Source organism: Macaca thibetana, chromosome 1, assembly GCF_024542745.1.
Source record: "Macaca thibetana thibetana isolate TM-01 chromosome 1, ASM2454274v1, whole genome shotgun sequence".
In the NCBI taxonomy this organism is placed as follows: Eukaryota; Metazoa; Chordata; class Mammalia; order Primates; family Cercopithecidae; genus Macaca; species Macaca thibetana.
Window position 1 is genome coordinate 52,050,800 of NC_065578.1, and position 20,751 is coordinate 52,071,550.

General features: G+C 45.5%; 1 protein-coding gene across 3 annotated transcripts in view; it reads left to right on the top strand.

Moving 5' to 3' along the window:
• Positions 1 to 8,348: 8,348 nt before the first annotated feature.
• ZYG11A (zyg-11 family member A, cell cycle regulator) overlaps positions 8,349 to 20,751 on the top strand; it is a 61,322-nt gene continuing 48,919 nt past the window's right edge. For 2 of the 3 annotated variants that reach the window (XM_050803030.1, XM_050803040.1), the window contains exons 1-2: positions 8,409 to 8,586; positions 20,333 to 20,498. In XM_050803030.1, the coding sequence (XP_050658987.1) occupies positions 8,497 to 8,586; positions 20,333 to 20,498 (256 nt within the window). In that variant the 5' untranslated portion in view covers positions 8,409 to 8,496. Of the gene's footprint in view, positions 8,587 to 20,332; positions 20,499 to 20,751 lie in introns of all 3 variants that reach the window. The other variant, XM_050803021.1, reaches the window with a different exon arrangement.

Here is a 20,751-nt window from a genome sequence, read left to right on the forward strand (position 1 = left end):
GCGAAATCCCGTCTCTACTAAAAATACAAAAATTAGCTGGGTGTGGTGGCAAGCGCCTATAATCCCAGCTACTTGGGGAGGCTGAGGCTAGAGAATCGCTTGAACCTGGAAGGTGGTGGTTGCAGTGAGCCGAGATCGCGCCACTGCACTCCAGCCTGGGTGACAGACTGTCTCAAAATAAAAAACAAAAACAAAAAAATTATGCTTGTACCTAACAAATAGTAAGAGCTAAAAAGAAAAATTGGCCACTATCATTACTATATATTTGTGATGTCTAAATTCATGAGTCAATTTGGCTGGGCCACAATGCCAGTATTTGATCAAACAATACTCTGGATGATCCAGTGATGGTGTTTTTGGATGAGATTAACATTTAAATTGGTGGACTCTGAGTAAAGTAACTTGCTCTCCAGGATGTGATGGGCCTCATCCCATCAGTTGAGGGTCTAAGGAAAACAAATACTGACTTCTGCGAGCAGGAAAGAGTTCTGCAGCAAATGACCTACTATTTGGACTGCAATATCAGCAATTCCTAGAGTCTTTAGCCCACCCGCCACCTTGTATATTTTGGACTTGCCACCCTCCATAATCGAATGAGCCAGTTCAGCACACACACACACACACACAGACACACACACACACAGAGTAGTGTTTCTCTGAAGAACCCTAATATCAAACTTGTAAATATAGTAATATTATTATGTACAACTTGTAAAAAAGAAAATCTGAATATAGGTAAGATTCTCATTACTTATTATAGTAAATGTCCTTTCATTTAAGTATCAAATGAGACTCAGTTACTAAGAGCAGCAGCAACAAGACAACACAAGGAAAACTGGCTTAACAAAAAAGCATAAAGAAAAGGAGGAGGAAGAAGAGAAGAAATGCATCATGTTACGTGACTGACCTGCAGGTCGAGCTTCCTGGAGAACTGGATCCACATCTCAAAAATACCACCATGGCTTGGTTTCTTTTTTTTTTTTTTTTGAGACCGAGTCTCGCTCTGTTGCTCAGGCTGGAGTGCAGTGGGACCATCTCAGCTCACTGCAACCTCCACCTCCTGGATTCAAGTGATTCTCCTGCCTCAGCCTCCTGAGTAGCTGGGATTATAGGCACTTGCCACCATACTAGGCTAATTTTTGTATTTTTAGTAGAGACGGGGTTTCTCCATGTTAGTCAGGCTGGTCTCAAACTCCTGACCTTGTGATCAGCCCACCTTGGCCTCCCAAAGTGCTGGGATTACAGGCGTGAGCCACCGCACCTGACCAAGGCTTGGTTTCTACTACTCTCAGAGATGTCTTCTCCATGGGGTTTCATTCTCAGATACTGGTGTTACTATGGGCCATGCATAGGAAGAAAAATTCCTTTAGCTAATATTGAACCAAACAAGTTGTTGAGCTACGTGGTACATAGCCATCACAAAAAAAGAAGGGAGGGAGGGAGAGAGGGAGGGAGGGAGGGAGGAAGGAAGGAAGGAAGGAAGGAAGGAAGGAAGGAAGGAAGGAAGGAAGGAAGGAAGGGGAAAGAAAAGAGAATTAAAGGCCAGGCACAGTGGCTCATACCTGTAATCCCAGCACTTTGGGAGGCCAAGGCAGACGGATCACTTGAGGTCAGGAGTTCTAGATCAACCTGGCCAACATGGTGAAACCCTGTCTCTACCAAAAATACAAAAATTAGCCAGGTATGGTGGTGCATGCCTGTAATCCCAGCTACTCTGGAGGCTGAGGTACGAGAATTGCTCTGGGACCCAGAGGTCAACGTTGTAGTGAGCCAAGATCCCACCACTGCCTCCGGCCTGGGTGACAGAGGGAGACCCTGTCTCAAAAAAAAATAATAATAAATAAAAATAAATTAAAAATGAAAAGCCATCCTTTATTCTTCCCTTTCCCCTACTTGAAGTTTTTGTTATGTTGATTGACTTAGCCACTTCTTAACTGAAGTGTTCCTTTCTTTCCCGATGACACTCTTATCTTCTAGTCCGGCGTCAATCTACATCACAAAAGTCCAGTGAATTGGTCTATCTGCATAACTCCACAAATTGAGAAGTGGGAGCAAAGGGTGGAAACCTTGAGCATTCACATTAATCGTTTTCATCCCTTATAATTTAAGACTCTAATGCAGTCTCAAAATTCAGCCTTTATACAGGCTCCAATTTATGAAAAAGCAAGTCATAGTGTGGAGTAGTCATAAGAGCTCTCGGCTTCCAGAAGCCAGTCTTTGGAGCAGGGTTGGGGAGGTGATGCCGGTGGCCAGATGTTGAAGATGAAGACTCCTATGCTTTCATTTCAGTAGGATAGCTGTTTAAAATCATTTTGCATGCCAGGCTCGGAGGCTCACACTTGTAATCCCAGCACTTTGGGAGGCCGAGACAGGCAGCTCACCTGAGGTCAGGAGTTCAAGACCAGCCTGGCCAACATGGTGAAACTCTGTCTCTACTAAAAATACAAAAATTAGCTGGGCGTGGTGACTCACGACTATTATCCCATCTACTCAGGAGGCAGAGATAGGAGAATCACTTGAACCCAGGAGGCAAGAGGTTGCAGCCAAGATCATGCCACTGCACTCTAGCCTCGGCAACAGAGTGAAACACCGTCTCAAAAAAAAAAAAAAAAAAAAAGTAAATAAGTTCATCTTGCAGTGACTCAGTCAAGGATTGCCTCTGAAGAGTGTCTCCTAGACCGGAATGTAAATCTAAGAGATAAGAAAACAACAACAACAGCAAACCTTAACTCTCCTGTCCCTGAACATTAATACATATTATAAAAGGAACCATTTAAGGCCAGGCCCAGTGGCTCATGCCTGTAATCCCAGCACTTTGGGAGGCCGAGGCGGATAAATCACTTGAGATAAGGAATTTGAGACCAGCCTGGCCAACATGGTGAAACCCCGTCTCTACTAAAAATGCAAAAATTAGTCAGGCAAGGGCCGGGCGTTATGGCTGCTGTGTAATCCCAGCACCTTGGGAGGCCAAGGCGGGTGGATCACCTGAGGTCAGGAGTTTGAGACCAGCCTAACCAACTTGGCGAAACCCCATCTCTGCTAAAAATACAAAAATTAGCCAGGCTTGGTGGTAGGCGCTTGTAATCCCAGCTACTCGGGAGTCCGAGGCATGCAAATCACTTGAACCCAGGAGGCGGAGGTTGCAGTGAGCTGAGATCGGGCCATTGTATTCCCGCCCCGGTGACAAGAGCAAAACTCTGTCTCAAAAAAAAAAAAACAAAACACTACCCTGGCATGGTGGCGGGTCCCTATAATCCCAGCTACTTGGGAGGCTGAGGTAGGAGAATTGCTTGAACGCAGGAGGCAGAGGTTACAGTGAGCCGAGATGGTGCCATTGCACTCCAGCCTGGGAGACTTAGCAAAACTCCATCTCAAAAAAAACAAAACAAAACAAAACAAAAATGTCTTGTAGGGAAGATAATTATCCTCCACTTTTCAGATGAGGGGAAGCCTACTGAGGTCAAATGACTTGCCTCAAATCACACAGGTAGCAAATAGAGCAACTTGTAGATTAAACATCCACACTATTTTTTTCTTAATTTTTGTTTAAGATGTGGGCTGGCAGGGCTCGGTGGCTCACGCCTGTAATCCCATCACTTTGGGAGGGCCAGGTGGGCGGATCACCTGAGGTCATGAGTTGGAGACCAGCCTGACCAGCATGGAGAAACCCTGTCTCTACCAAAAATACAAAATTAGCTGGGCGTGGTGGCAGATGCCTGTAATCCCAGCTACTCGAGAGGCTGAGGCAGGAGAATCGCTTCAACCCAAGAGGCGGAGGTTGCAGTGAGCCGAGATCGCGCCATTGCTCTCTAGCATGGGCAACAAAAGCGAAACTCTGTCAAAAAACAAAACAAAACAAAATTAGCTGGGCATGGGGGCATGGTTGCACGCCTGTAATCCCAGCTATTCTGGAGGCTGAGGCAGGAGAATCGTTTGAACCCAGAAGGCGGAGGCTTCAGTGAGCCGAGATCGCGCCACTGCACTCCAGTCTGGTGACACAGCGAGACTCCCTCTCAAAAAAAAAAATAAATAAATAAATAAAAATAAAGAAAGTTGCGGGAGGGGGTCTCACTACGTTGCCCAGGCTGGCATCAAACTCCTGGACTCAAGCACTCCTCCCACTTTAGCCTGCCAATGAGATTAATTACAAGCTTGAACCACTGCACCCAGCCCAAACCTACATAGTATCTTGCCATTGGATTTTCTACTCTGTGGAAAACATGCTGCTTTGTTTTTTTTTATTTTTATTTTTTCCTTTTTGTGGAGAATGGGGTCTCGCTATATTGCCCAGGCAGGTCTTGTACTCCTGGGCTCGAGCTATCCTCCTGTCTCTGTCGCCCTAAGGGCTGGGATTACAGGCATGAGCCGCCACACCTGGCAACATGCTGCTTTGTATAATCTCAGTAGAATATGAGGAAAAGGGGATAGCTGGAAGCCCTCCAAAACTGATGCATAAAATAAAACACATAATTGGTTTTTTTCCTTAAACATAGAGTATCAAAAGACACAGGACAGGGTGCACTAGATCAACTGTCCTCTGCTCCAAATAATAACAACAATAATTTCATTTTTAAAATTTATTGTTATTTATTTTTTATTTTTGTTTGAGACAGAGTCTTGATCTTTTGCCCAGGCTGGAGTGCAATGGCGCAATCTCGGCTCACTGCAACCTCTGCCTCCCACATTTAAGAGATTCTCCTGCCTCAGCCTCCTGAGTAGCTAGGATTACAGGCATCTGCCACCAAGCCCAGGTAATTTTGTATTTTTAGTAGAGATAGAGTTTCACCATGTTGGCCAGGCTGGTTTTGAACTCCTGACCTCAGGTGATCCACCCACCTCGGCCTCCCGAAGTGCTGGGATTACAGGCATGAGCCACTGCGCCCAGCCGATTTTATTTATTTATTTATTTTTTGAGACAGTTTCCCTTTTGTCGCCCAAGCTGGAGTGCAATGGCACGATCTTGGCTCACTGCAACCTCCACCTCCCAGGTTGAAGTTATTCTCTTGCCTTAGCCTCCCAAGTAGCTGGAATTACAGGCGCCTGCCACCATGCTTGGCTAATGGTTGTATTTTTAGTAGAGACAGGGTTTCATCATGTTGGCCAGGCTGGTCGGGAACTCCTGACCTCAGGTGATCCATGCACCTTGGCCTCCCACAGTGCTGGGATTACAGGAGTGAGCCACCCTACCTGGCCAACAACAATAATTTTAAAAGCGAAACCGTTCTGTAAGTTATTTGCCCAGATGCAGCACTTGGCTCCTGGCCTTAAAAATGCCGGGAGAAGACTGACAATCAGGCCACCGCTTGTGCCCGTGACAGAAACAGCAAAGCCCATTTTTAAATTTTTATTTATTTTTTAATAAAGGGAGTCTCACTCTGTCGCCAGGCTGGAGTGCACTGGCATCATCTCGACTCACTGCAACCTCTGCCTCCTGTGTTCAAGGGATTCTCCAGCCTCAGCCTCCCGAGTAGCTGGGACTACAGGTGCACGCCACCATACCCAGCTCATTTTTATTTTTTTAGTAGAGACGGGGTTTCTCCATTTTGGTCAGGCTGGTCTCAAGCCCCGAGCTCAGGTGATCTGCTCACCTTGGCCTCCAAAAATGTGGGGATTACAGGTGTGAGCCACTGCACCTGGCCACTTTTATTTACTTATTTTTATTTTTTCCAACAAAATCTCGCTTTGTCATAAGACTGGAGTGCAATGGTGCAATCTCAGCTCACTGCAACCTCTGCCTCCTGGGTTCAAGCAAATCTCCTGGCTCAGCTTCCCAAATAGCTGGGATTACAGGGATGCACCACAATGCCCAGGTAATTTTTTTTTTTTTTTTTTGTATTTTTAGTAGAGATTGGGTTTCACCATGTTGGCCAGGCTGGTCTTGAACTCCTGACTTCAGGTGATCCACCCATCTTGGCCTCCCACAGTGCTGGGATTACAGGCGTAAACCACCATACCTGGCCTCATGTGTTAGGTTTTAAATTAATTGGTTTAATAATAAGAGCTTAAATAAAATATTTTGTCAGCAAAGTGAAAAACAATGCCTTTAGTTCATGTGACTTGGGTAATCTTTGGGAAATAAAGATGGGCTTAAAGATTACTGATAAAATACAAATGTCTTCAAAATGTAAACGTGGTTAAAATTATGTTCAAATATTAGGTTTGCTAAATGCTTTAAGGTCATAAAGTGCTTCCTTGGCTTTTGAAAACTGTTTAACTTGCCTGCTTTCTAGCTCGGTAAGGCCTGGGACATGTGGAGTTGGCCACACCTCTAGCTATGCTGGAAATAGTCAAACCTTATAACTTACCAGGTTTTATATTAAAGTTAAAATTGCTGAAATTCACACTTCAGCTGTAAAAGAAATATCCTCTCCATTGGGCATACCCCAAGGAAATGACTTTGTAACTTTCCTTCATCCTCTTCATTACATAGGGCATACCCGAAGTAGAGGGTATTTAAACTCCCAAAAATTCTGTAACGGGGCCTTTGAGCCCCAGTGCTCGGGCCCACTCCCACATTGTGGCATTATGGAGTGTACTTTCATTTTCTTTTTTTTTTTTTTTTTTGAGACGGAGTCTCGCTCTGTCACCCAGGCTGGAGTGCAGTGGCCGGATCTCAGCTCACTGCCAGCTCCGCCTCCCGGGTTCACGCCATTCTCCTGCCTCAGCCTCCCGAGTAGCTGGGACTATAAGCGCCCGCCACCTTGCCCGGGTAGTTTTTTGTATTTTTTAGTAGAGACGGGGTTTCACCGTGTTAGCCAGGATGGTCTCGATCTCCTGACCTTGTGATCCGCCCGTCTCGGCCTCCCAAAGTGCTGAGATTACAGGCTTGAGCCACCGCGCCCGGCCTCATTTTCAATAAATTCCTTCATTCCTTCCTTGTTTGTGCATTTTGTCCAATTCTTTGTTCAAGACACCAAGAACATGAACACCTGTTAACAAAAGCATATTGGCGGGGCACGGTGGCTCACGCCTGTAATCCCAACATTTTGGGAGGCTGAGGCCAGCAGATCATGAGGACCATCCTGGCCAACATGGTGAAACGCCGCCTCTACTAAAAATACAAAAATTAGCCGGGCGTGGTGGCGCATGCCTGGAGTCCCCGCTACTTGGGAGGCTGAGGCAGGAGAATCACTTGAACCCAGGAGGTGGAGGTTGCAGTGGGCTGAGATTGCGCCACTTGACTCCAGCCTGGGCAACAGAGTGAGACTCCATCTAAACAAACAAACAAACAAAAATGCATATTGATCGGACTTGCAGTGAGGAACCTCAATTTTGTCTCCCAGGTTGGCCACTCATCAGCTGGCTAAAAAACGTGTTGTCTATTTAACCTGTCAGTTCTTCAGTTTCCGTGTGAGTAAAATGTGGATGATACCTACAACACAGGATTTCTTTTTCTTCTTGTAAGTGGATTAAATAAAAGAATAAATGTGAAAGAAAAGTTTTAGGCAAAGTACTTAAAAATAATTTTAACATCTGAATTCAAGCCACTTATCAAGGACTTGCTATGTGCCAAGCATTGTGATATGTTTTACATACATTATTTAATCCTTACATTAACCGTGTGAGATAAAGCATTCTCATTCCAATTTACTGATGAGGAAGTTGAGCTTCAAAGACATCAAGAATCTTGCTCCAGGTTCTCCAACAGTAGACGGCTGAGCAGGCATTCTAATTCAGGATTCAAACTCCAAGGCTCATGCTCTTGAGAACTTTCCTTTTCCAGGTATTGTTTTCTCTGAAATTAGCTAATGTGTACTAACTTGTGGAGTTTCTTTCTTGGAGAAAGTTAGAAGGGTCTCTCAGGGTTTCTTTCTTGGAGCAGGTTATAAGGGTCTTCTCAGGTACTTTTTAGGTAACAAGAAAGCTAAATAGCTTTTTTTGGTAGATACTTGCCAATATTTTGTATTCGTTTTATATTTGATTTATCCAGAGACTCTAGGAGTTGAAACAGAGAGGACTGTTAGAGAGGTGCTGTTGCCAGATTTTTAGGGGCACAGTCTTTGAAATATATATTTTAATGTATGAAAGCTTCAAAAAATATATATATATAGAAATAATGAATATATATGTATGCATATACGTGTGTGTGTGTATATATATAGTATTCCCCAAACCTACACAGCCGGTCCTCGGGGAATGTCCCCTCAAGCCCTGAGGCGCGGGGCTGGGGAGGAGTGGGTGAGCAGCTGGGCCATGGCAGGTTGGTCTGAGGAGGCTGGGAAGGCGGGAGGGGGACGGTTGGCCCAGGCGGCGGCGTGTCGGGGGGCGGGTGGGGCTAGGAGGCCGCCCGGGGGGTGGGGTCTGCGGCTGGCCGACCCCCGCGTGCGCGTCGACTCGCCGGGCATTTCAAAAGCCCGCCGGCCGGGCGCGGCGCTAGCTCTGTGTGCCTCGCAGGCGTGGTGGGCGCGTCCTGGCAGCCGCCCGCCTGGTTCTCGCGGGATCCGGGCCCCGGCTCGACGCCCGCTCTCTGCTTGACACCCCGCCAGTGGGGTCGCCATGGTTCATTTCTTGCACCCGGGCCACACGCCCCGGAACATCGTCCCTCCCGAAGCTCAGAAGGATGCCCTGGGCTGCTGCGTGGTACAGGTGAGCACCGGGGTGCGGGCTGCTACGCGGACCTGGCGCCACGTCCAACCCCGGCAAGCACGGCGAGTCTCCTGGGACGCTGCCGAGGCACTTGCTGGGGAGTGTGGCCCGCCCGGGGCTGCGGTCTAAATGCCGAGCCCTTTCCTGGCGCAGGCGTAGCGCGGAGTTGCGTTGCTGGGGAGGCGGCCTGGGCGCCGCGGGGCGGGGGACGTTTCTGCGCGGGGCGAGGCGCGTGGACTTTGCGCCCTGAGGCGGCGCGGCGAGAGCCCAGTCCCAGAGACCCGGGCGAGCCTCAAACGATTCCTCGCCCCAGTGCAGGGTGCTGTGAGCTTAGACGTAGGTGCAGGGCATGGCACTCGGCTTGGCCCGTGGTGGACGGTGTTTTTGCCGTCGTGAACCCAAACGCCCCAAACCTTGACCGTTTCCCCACGCGTGTTGTGGACGCGGCGCCCCGCGGAGGCGGTGACCTTTTGACCACTACCACCTGAGGCTTTTGGGCCCGGGGCCGGGCGAGTAGGTTAGTCCGGCTGGGGGAACTGGAACCCGAAGTCAGATTCTTTCAGTTCCGCGCGTCCGTCCCCGCCCCGGTCCCGTCCCCGTCCGATTCCCAGCCTTTGCCGAATGCCTGTTACTTTTAGTTCTGAACAAAATGCAAACCCAAAGAATGTGTGTTTAGCGCCTACTGTGTGTCAAGTGTCGCCTTTCTTTTTTTTTTTTTGAGATGGAGTCTCGCTCTGTTGTGGAGTGCAGTGTCTCAATCTGGGCCAACTGCAACCTCCGCCTCCCGGGTTCAAGCGATTCTCCTGCCTCAGCCTCCCGAGTAGCCGGGACTACAGGCGCGTGCCACCATGCCCGGCTCATTTTTTGTATTTTTAGTAGAAACGGGGTTTCACCGTGTTGGCCGGGATGGTCTCGAACTCCAGACCTCGTGCTCCGCCCGCCTCGGCCTCCCATTGTGCTGGGATTATAGGCGTCAGCCACCGAGCCTTTCTAAAGCAGTCTAGTAACCCCTAGTCTTTTGTAGGCTTTGCTAGGCTTCATTTTACCGATGTGGGGAAGTTGGGAGCTCTGAAATTGGGTTGACTTGCTCGTGAACTTGAATTTCACCTCAGGTGTTCAGACCTCCGACCCCACTTTGGAAAAAACCCGCCAAGGGCCACCCTTTGGGAACTCGAGGGATTGAGTGGTCAAGGCTCGACCCAAAGTTTATGGAGAGAAGGAAATGCTCTGATTAAGGTTGTGCTTTACATATTAACGCCTTGTTGAAAGACTTTTTGCCCTGCAGTGATCTAGCCTGTGCTCTTTTGAACTCACTTAGAAAAGTTGCTGTATAATTTGTGGATTTGTAATTCACGGAAAACTTGGATTTTTTTACGTGTGTACTAGCATCGTCTCAAGCACATTTTTTGCTGCTTGGAATCGAAACAAGATTTCTTGTTTTTGTTTTTTTTGTTTGTTTGTTTTTTTTTTTTTTTTTAGACGGAGTCTCCCTCTGTCGACCAGGCTGCTAGCTCACTGCAAGCTCCGCCTCCCGGGTTCACGCCATTCTCCTGCCTCAGCCTCCCAAGTATCTGGGACTACAGGCGCCCGCCACCACGCCCAGCTAATTTTTTTTGTATTTTAGTAGAGACGGGTTTCACCGTGTTAGCCAGGATGGTCTCGATCTCCTGACCTCTTGATCCGCCCATCTTGGCCTCCCAAAGTGCTGGGATTACAGGCGTGAGCCACCACGCCCATGCCTTCTTTTTATCCTTCTAACTTTTTATTTTTAATTAAAATGGTGGTTTTCCTATGTTGCCCAGGCTGGTCTTTGAACTGGGCTAAAGCAATCCTCTTGCCTTGGCCTCCCATATCCTTTCAATTTTTTGCTTCATGAATTTTGAATCTATTAGTAAGTTCATATGCATTTAGGAATGTTAATTCTGCTTGATGAGTTGACTCTTTTTATCATTAAGAAATGTCCATCTTGATCTCTAGCAATATTCTTGTCCAAAAGCCTCATTTTTCTGACGATGTAGTCACTCCAGTTCCCTGTGTCTAGTGTTTAACAACTGTCTTTATGTTTTAAATTGAGTGTCTTGTAAACAGCAGCCCTGCATTTGTATGTAGCCTAAGAGTCTGTGCTTTGTTTTTTTGGAGATGGAGCCTCGCTCTGTCACTCAGGCTGGAGTACAGTGGCACACTCTTGACTCACTGCAACCTCTGCCTCCCGGGTTCAAACAATTCTCCCGCCTCAGCCTCCTGAGTAGCTGGGACTACAAGTGCATGCTGCCATGCCTGGCTAATTTTTGTATTTTTGTAGAGACAGGTATTTTTGCAGAGACAGGGTTTCACCATGTTGCCCAGGCTGGTCCTGAACTTCTGGCCTCAAGCGACCTGCCCACCTTGGCCACCCAAAGTGCTGGGATTACAGGCATGCACTGCACCCAACCTTTATTTTTGAATTTTTTTTTTTTTTTTTTTTACAGAGGACAGGAAAGTAAACATTTTAATTTTTTAAATTAAAAAATGTATTCTTAAAATTGATTTTTGGGGGGAGGAGAGAGTCTCACTCTGTTGCCTAGGTTTGAGTGCAGTCTGTGATCATAGCTCATTCTCCCTCCTCAGCCTCCCTAGTAGCTGGACTATAGGTGTGCACCACCATGCCTGGCTGTTTTTTATTTTTTGTAGAGGCTGAGTCTTGCTGTGTTGCCCAGGCTAGTCTCAAACTCCTGGCTTCAGCCTCCCAAAGTTCTGGGATTCCAGATGTGAGCCACCGTGCCCGGCCATTCTGTGCTATTTAATTGGAGTAAATATAATTATCAGTATTGTTGGGTTTAAGTCTACCGTGTTTTGCTATATATGTTCCATTTGTCTTGCTTTTTCCTTTTCTTTTGAATTACTTAGAAAATACCATGTTCTCTTTTGACTTAGTAGTTCTCTCTTTCTCTCCCTTTCTCTCTTTCTCTCCTTTTCTCCTTCTTACCCTTTAATGGTCACTCAAAGGTAGCTGTTTTCAAAGTGTGGACCCCAGCACCTCCAGAATCCCAGAGATCCCATCTCTTCAATGAAACTTAGCCCACCTATCAATGAAATTTGCAAAAATGTAAAACAGTGCTGCTGTTCTCAACTAAGCTAGTTTTTAATTCTTTTGGAAATTGTGGCTTTTTAAATTTATTTTATATATATATATTTTCTATATATATTTTATATATATATATATAGAAACGGAGTCTCGCTCTGTTGCCCAGGCTGGAGTGCAGTGGTGTGATCTTGGCTCACCACAACCTCCTCCGCCTCCCAGGTTCAAGTGATTCTCCTGCTTCAGCCTCCTAAGTAGCTGGGACTACAGGTGTGCGCCACCATTCCCAGCTAATTTTTGTATTTTTAGTAGAGATGGGGTTTCACTATGTTGGCCAGGTTGGTCTCGAACTCCTGAACTCATGATCCACCCACCTCAGCCTCCCAAAGTACTAGGATTACAGGCAAGCCATCGAAAATGTTATCTATGTTAACATGCTCTGAGTTTTTAATATTTCCTAAGTGAATTAATGTGTATTTTAAAGATTGCTAAGATTTAATTTTTAACGTGGTATATGTTGATAGATGTAACCCAATTTTTAAGAGTATAGAGTGGTACAAGGACCAAAAAGCTTGGGAGCCATATCGCTAGGCTTTAAAATTACATCTTTGTCTGTTCATATTTACTTTTAAAGATACTACTTAATTTTTTTTTTTTTTAATTGAGACCAAGTCTTGCTCTGTTGCCCAGGCTGTAGTGTAGTCTCGTGGTCATAACTCAATGCAGCCTCACACTCCTGGGCTCAAGCGATCTACCTGCGTTGGCCTCCCAAAGCGCTAACATTACAGGTATATGCCACCACTATACTGTTTCTTACTTTTTTTTTTTTTTTTTTTTTGAGATGGTGTTTCAGTCTGTTGCCCAGGCTGGAGTGCAATGGTGCAGTCTTGGCTCACTGCAACCTCCACCTCCCTGGTTCAAGTGATTCTCCTGCTTCAGCCTCCTGAGTAGCTGGGACTACAGGAACCCGCCACCACAACTGGCTAATTTTTTTTTTTTTTTTTTTTTTTTGAGACAGAGTCTTGCTTTGTCACCCAGGCTAGAGTGCAGTGGCATGATCACCTCACTGCCAGCTCTGCCTCCCGGGTTCACGCCATTCTCCTGCCTCAGCCTCCCAAGTAGCTGGGACTACAGGCGCCCACCACCACACCCGGCTAAGTTGTTGTATTTTTAGAAGAGATGGGGTTTCGCTGTGTTAGCCAGGATGGTCTCGATCTCCTGACCTCGTGATCCGCCCGCCTCCCAAAATGCTGGGATTATAGGCGTATAAGCCACCATGCCCAGCCACACCTGGCTAATTTTTGTGTATTTAGTAGAGATGGGGTTTTACCATGTTGGCCAGGCTGGTCTTGAACTCCTGATCTCAAGTGATCCACTGGCCATGGCCTCCCAAAGCGCTGGGATTACAGGTGTGAGCCACCATGCCTGGCCTCACTGCTTATAACAATATTTTTTGATTTTCCTTGCTCTTATCTTATTCTTTGTGCTATGGAAATAATGCATTTTACTTCTCCATGTTAAGAATTACACAGTATTTTGTTTTTATTTTTGTTTTGACCAATCAGTTATGTTAAAGAAATTCAGAATTAAGAAAAAAAAAAAGTTTTATATTTAGCCACATGTTTCTGTTTTCAGTACTTCTTTTTCTCTAGATCCCAGATATCCCTCTTGTTTTTTTTTTTTTTTTTTTGACACGATGTTTTGCTCTTGTTGCCCAGGCTGGAGTGCGGTGGCACGATCTCAGCTCACTGCAGCCTCCACCTCCCAGGTTCAAGCGATTCTCCTACCTCAGCCTCCTGAATAGCTGGGATTATAGGTGCGTACCACCATGCTTGGCTAATTTTTGTGTTTTTAGTAGAGACGGGTTTCACCATGTTGATCAGGCTGGTTTTGAATTCCTGACCTTATGATCCGCCCACCTCGGCCTCCCAAAGTGCTGGGATTATAGGCGTGAACCATGGTTCCTGGCCTAATTTTGTATTTTTAGTAGAGACGGGGTTTCTCCATGTTGGTCAGGTTGGTCTCGAACTCCCGACCTCAGGTGATCTGCCTGCCTCAGCCTCCCAAAGTGCTAGGATTACAGTCATGAGTCACCGTGCCCAGCCGGTCATTTTTTTGGGGGGAGCTTAAAGAACTTTTAATATTTCTCATAGCATATGAGCTGGCAACAAGCTGTCTCTGCTTTTGTTTATCTGAGAATATATTTCATTTTCACTTTTGAAAGATGTTTTCATGGATCTGACAGCGTTTCCCCTGTATTGTACTTTGTTGTTTTTTTCCTTGAGACAGAGTCTCGCTCTGTCTCCAGGCTGGAGTGCAGTGGCGCGATCTCGGTTTACTACAACCTCTGCCTCCCGGATTCAAGCAATTCTCCTGCCTCAGCCTTCTGAGTAGCTGGGACTACAGGCATGTGCCACCATGCCCCGCTAATTTTTGTATTTTTAGTAGAGATGGGGTTTCACCATATTGGCCAGGTGGGTCTTAAACTCCTGACTTTGTGATCCGCCTACCTTGGCCTCCCAAAAGTGATGGGATTACAGGTGTGAACCACTGCACCTGGCTGGCATGCTTTGTTTTGATGACAATTCAGTGATCATACTTTTTTTTTTCCTTCTGTGTCCATTCCCCCATCATAAGATTTTTCTCATTGTTGGTTTTTAGAAGTTTCCCATATCGTGCTTTTTTTGTTTGTTTATTCTGCTTTGGTCTATTTTGCTTCCGAAATCAGTGGGTCTTGCATCTTGCATCTGATTTGAACTTAAAAAAATAAAATGACATAAAGACACACTGGGTCTTGCTTTGTTGCCCAGGCCAGTCTTGAGCTCTGATCTAAAGCAATCCTCCCACCTCAGCCTTCCACACTTTGGGAGGCTGAGGTGGGCGGATCACCTGAGGCCAGGAGTTCAAGACCAGCCTGGAGAATCTTGTCTCTACCAAACATACAAAAATTAGCCAGATGTGATGGCGAATGCCTGTAGTCCCACCTACGTGGGAGGCTGAGGCACGAGAATGACTTGAACCTGGGAAGTGGAGGTTGCAGTGAGCTGAGATCATGCCACTGCACTCCAGCCTGGGCAACAGTGCTAGACTCTGTCTCAAAAATAAAAATAAGGCCGGGCGCGGTGGCTCAAGCCTGTAATCCCAGCACTTTGGGAGGCCGAGACGGGCGGATCACGAGGTCAGGAGATCGAGACCATCCTGGCTGACACGGTGAAACCCCGTCTCTACTAAAAAAAATACAAAAACTTAGCCGGGCGAGGTGGCGGGCGCCTGTAGTCCCAGCTACTCGGGAGGCTGAGGCAGGAGAATGGCGTAAACCCGGGAGGCGGAGCTTGCAGTGAGCTGAGATCCGGCCAGTGCACTCCAGCCTGGGCGACAGAGCGAGACTCCGTCTCAAAAAAAAAAAAAAAAAAATAAAAATAAAATAAATAAATAAATAAATAAATAAATAAATAAAATTAAAAGAAAAAAAAAGAGACATCAAATTTGCACCCAGTGAATTAATTAACTATAACTCAATAGATATTAAACCACAAAGCAATTTTTTTTTTTTTGAGATGAAGTCTCGCTCTGTCACCCAGGCTGGAGTGCAGTGGTGTGATCTCGGCTCACTGAAAGCTCCACATCCTGGGTTCACACCATCCTTCTGCCTCAGCCTCCCGAGTAGCTGGGACTACAGGCGCCCGCCACCATGCCCGGCAGATTTTTTTGTATTTTTAGTAGAGATGGGGTTTCATTGTGTTAGCCATGGTGGTCTTGATCTCCTGACCTTGTGATCCACCCGCCTCAGCCTTCCAAAGTGCTGGCATTACAGATGTGAGCCACCGTGCCCGGTACAAAGCAATTTTGTAGGTTCCAAGTATAGGACATTGTCCTTATTAAGTATTTTTTGTTAAAATATTCTTTCCCATTTCTCTCTTCTGGAGTTTCTTTCTTTCTTTCTTTCTTTTCTTTTTTTTTTTTTTTCTTTTTTTTTTGAGACGGAGTCTCACCTCACTGCAACCTCCGATTTCCTAGCTTGATCTCACCTCACTGCAACCTCCGATTTCCTAGTTCAAGAGATTCTCCTGCCTCAGCCTCCGGAGTAGCTAGGACTGGGATTACAGGCACACGCCACCACACCCAGTTGATTTTTGTATTTTTAGTAGAGATGGAGTTTCACCATGTTTGCCAGGATGATCTCAATCTCCTGACCTTGTGATCTGCCCACTTCAGCCTCCCAAAGTGCTGGGATTACAGGCGTGAGCCACCGTGCCCAGCCTCTTTACTGTTTTTGAGACCAAGTCTTGCTCTGTCGCTCAGACTGGAGTGCAGTGGCGCGATCTCCGCTCACTGCAACCTTCTGCCTCCTGGGCTCAAGGGACTCTCATGTCTCAGCCTCCTGAGTAACTGGGATTTACAGGTGTGTGCCAACATGCCCAGCTAATTTTTTTGTATTTTTAGTAGAGATGGAGTTTCACCATGTTGGCCAGACTGGTCTCGAACTCCTGGCCTCAAGTGATCTGCCTGCCTGGGCCTCCAAGTGTGCTGGGATTACAGACGTGAACCACCATGCTGGCCTAGAGTTTCAATTATACATTTCTAATAGGCTGCTTAAGATCGGTTAAGAAGTGCCTTAATTGGGGCACCATGGTTTTCAACTTTTTCCCCAGCCTTTTTCTGTTTCAGTTTGAGTCATTTCTATTGTCCTGACTTCATCTTTAGTGATCTCTTATTTTGTAGTTCTGATGTGCTGATAATCCTATCTGCTGTGTTTTTTTTTTTTGTTTTTTTTTTTTTTTTTTTTTCCCCAATATGCTGGGATTACAGACATGAGCCATTGCGCCCAGCTTCTAATTTTTGTATTTTTAGTAGAGGCGAGGTTTTACTGTGTTGGCCAGGATGGTCTCGATCTCCCGACCTTGTGATCTGCCCACCTCGGCCTCCAAAATCTTTGGGATTACAGGCGTGAGCCACTGTGTCTGGCCTGGTGTATTTTTTCAACTCTAGACATTTCCTTTTGGTCTTTTTCATATCTTCTGTTTTTCTGGTGTTTCCATATTTGTTCTCTTATTGTGTTCATGTTCTGTTTTAAACCCGTGAATTATAATAGCTGTTTTAAATTCCTGTCTGTTAGGTTATTAAAGTTATTTTGGGATTTTTTTCTATTGACTTTTTTTTCCTGCTTCTCATGTCTGATATTTTATTGTAAGCTGAACTTTATGGATGCTACTTTGAGTGTCTATATATATTTTGCAATTCAGAGACTTATATATATATATTTTTTTTTTGAGACAGGGTCTCATTTTGTCACCTAGGCTGGAGTGGAGTGGTGCAGTCATGGCTCATTGCCTCACTGCAGCCTTGACCTCCTGGGCTGGAGCAATTCTCCTGCCTCAGCCCCCCCAGGTAGCTGGGACTCAGGCACACCCTACCACTTTCGACTAATTTTTTTGTATTTTTTGTGGAGACAGGGTTTTGCCATGTTTCCACATCTGGTCTTGAACTCCTCAGCTCACATGATCTACCTGTCTTGACCTTTCATGCTGGGATTACACGTGTGAGCCACTGTGCCTGACCAGGAGACTTTTCATAGATGCGTAACCTTACCACAGTCAATTTATTATTATTATTATTATTATTATTATTGAGACAGGGTCTCACTCTGTCACCCAGGCTGGAGTGTAATGGCACGATCTGGGCTCACTACAACCTCTGCCTCCCGGGTACAAGTGATTCTCCTGCCTCAGCCTCCCGAGTAGCTGGGATTACAGGCGTGAGCCATCACACCCAGCTAATTTTTGTATTTTTAGTAGGGATGGGGTTTCAACATGTTGACCAGGTTGGTCTTGAACTCCTAACCTCAAGTGATCAGCCCGCCTCTGCCTCCCAAAGTGCTGGAATTACAGGTGTGAGCCACCATCCCTGGCCTACAGTTTATTTTATTATTTATTTTAATTAATTAATTACTTTTATTTTATTTTATTTTTTATTTTTTGAGATGTAGTCTCACTCTGTCACCCAGGTTGGAGTGCAGTGGTGTGATCTCAGCTCACTGCAACCTCCACCTCCCTTGTTCAAGTGATTCTGCTGCCTCAGCCTCCTGAGTAGCTGGGATTACAGGCTCCTGCCACCGTGCCTTCCTAATTTTTTTTTTTTTTTTTTTTTTTTTTTTTTGTGACGGAGTCTCGCACCGTCACCTGGGCTGGTGTGCAGTGGCACAATCGTGGCTCGCTGCAACCTCCGCCTCCCGGGTTCAAGTGATTCTCCTGCCTCTGCCTTCCCAGTAGCTAGGATTACAGGCGCCTGCCACCACCCTTGGCTAATTTTTCGTATTTTTATTAGAGACGGGGTTTCACTATGTTGGCCAGGCTGGTCTCAAACTCCTGACCTCATGATCCAACTGCTTCGGCCTCCCAAAATGCTGGCATTACAGGTGTGAGCCTCCGTGCCTGGCCAATTTTTGTATTTTTAGTGAAGACGGGGTTTCACCATGTTGGCCAGGCTGGTCTCGAACTCAGATGATCCACCCACCTCATCTTCCCAGAGTGGTGTGATTACAGGAGTGAGCCTCTGCACCTTGCCCGACAGTTAATTTTAGAGCACCTTTTTTTTTTGACATGGCGTCTGTCACCCATGCTGGAGTGCAGTGATGCTATCTCAGCTCACTGCACTCTCTAGCCTTCTGGGTTCGAGGGATTCTCCTGCCTCAAGGCTCCTGAGTAGCTGGGACTATAGATAGGCATGTGCTACCATGCCTGGCTAATTTTTGTATTTTTAGTAAAAACAGGGTTTTGCTATGTTGGCCAGCCTGGTCTCAAACTCATGACCTCAAGTGACTCACCCACCTCGGCCTCCCAAAGTGCAGGAATTAACAGCTACCACGCTTGGCCAGCCTTCCTGTTTTGTAGAGGAGAAAAGCATTTTTTGCTTTACGATAGGGTTATGTCCCAATAAAACCCTTGTGAATTTAAAATATTCTAAGTTCAAAATGCATTTAATACTCATAACCTACCAAATATAGGTTAGTCTGACCTACCTTAAATGTGCTCAGAACTCTTACATTAGCCTACAGTTGAACAAAATCATCCAGCACAAAGCCCATTTCATTATATTGTTGAATATCTCATGGAATTTATTGATACTGACAGTGAAAAACAGTGATCATATGGGTACTCACTGTTAACATATACAGCTGAAAGCACTCTGGGCCTGAAGAATGTTTGAAGCATTGAACTAAAAGTTAATTTAGATGGAGAAGCTACATCAATAGGGTCACTATTGCCCTTCAATGCCCTATTGCTCTCCAATGTTGCCCTTCTAAACATTGGAGCCCACTGACACTTGTTGATGGTTTAGCAGGCATAGTGTTCAAGAAGATATCAAGTAGTATTTGTTCACCCTTGTGATCGTGTGGCTGACTGGGAGCTGCAGCTCACTCTGCTGACCAGCATTGAAAGAATATCATATTATATGTCACTAGCCCGGGAAGAGATCAAAACTCAAAATTTCAAGTATGGTTTCTACTTTATACCATTGTAATTCCAAAAATCATGAGTCTGTACATGACTTTGTAGCCTCACCTTCCTGTCAGTTTCTTACACTTTCATAGGACCTTGAATGTATCACCGTTTGAGGTTGTGAATAGTTTTGGGAGTAGACACATGATAATCAATGAATATATATTTGTTGAATGAATGACCATGTGATCTCTGCTTGAAGTGTTCCAAATGTTGCGCTGAAATTGTCAATTTCTTGTTTGTATTCTTCAGTAAATGTTAACTCTAAAGGGACTAGAACTGTATCTTACCCATCTCTGTATTTTCAGTGGCTAGCACAGAACAGGTAAAGGATTAAGAGAACTTAATATTGGGGCCAGGTGCGGTGGCTCATGCCTGTAATCCAGCACTTGGGGAGGCTAAGGTGGGAGGATCTCTTGAGCCCAGGAGTTTTGAGACTAGCTTGGGCAACAAAGTGGGACTCTATAAAATGTACAAAAATTAGCTGGGCGTGGTGGCATGAGCTTGTAGTCCCAGTTACTCAGGAGGCTAAGGTGGAAGGATCAACTGACTGGGAAAGTCAAAGCTGCATTCAGCTATGATTGTGCCACTGCACTCCAGCCTAGGCGATAGTGAGACCCTGTTTCAAAAAAAAGAAAAAAAGAACTTAATGTTTTTCAAGATACAATATGTTCTTTCTGACTGTGGGTTCAGTATCTGTGAATTCAGCCAACTTTGGATGGAAAATATTTGGGGGAAAAAACCTGCATCTGTACTGAACATGTCCAGACTTTTTTCTTGTCATTCTGTAAACAATACAGTATAATGCATTTATACTGTATTAGTGCTTATAAGTAATTTAGAAATGATTTATAGTGTATGAGAATGTCTGCATAGGTTATATGCAAACATTACACCATTTTATGTAAGGGGACTTGAGCATCTGTAGATGCTGGTCGGGGAGTTCTGGAACCAATCTCATGCAGGTTTTGAGGGACAGCTGTACAACAGAAGAGACAACAGATTAAATTTTCCATTCAGTTAACGTTGGAATGAGGTGGTTTCGTTACATATAAATCATTATTAGAGTATGAAGGATGTTTCTTCACATACCCTCATCAAATGGAATATGTATGGCATGACTAGTTTTATGTTGAATTTTTGCAGATGTGTTCTAACAAAATTTGTTTGGGGTTTTGTTTGCTAGGAAGAGGCATCTCCCTACACTTTGGTCAACATCTGCCTGAATGTCCTGATTGCTAACCTGGAGAAACTATGTTCTGAAAGACCTGATGGAACGCTGTGCCTTCCGGAGCATTGGAGTTTCCCTCAGGAAGTAGCTGATCGATTTCTCAGGGTGATGACTTGGCAAGGTAGTGATAAGCCTTTTCTAAAGTCAGCTCTTGCAGTACTTTACTATTTGAAAAGCACTTTCACACACAGTTCCTATTGTGATTCTCACAAAGTATTTCCATTTCATTTGTCTGGAAGTTGAGACTCACTCTTTCTGGGATTCCATGATGGAAATTGTCTTCTAGGCTAGCCCTGCTATTGACTTGGTTTTCCACTCTTCACTTACTAAGTTATCACTTATCCATCTGCTCTCTAGCTTTCTTTTTTTTGGGG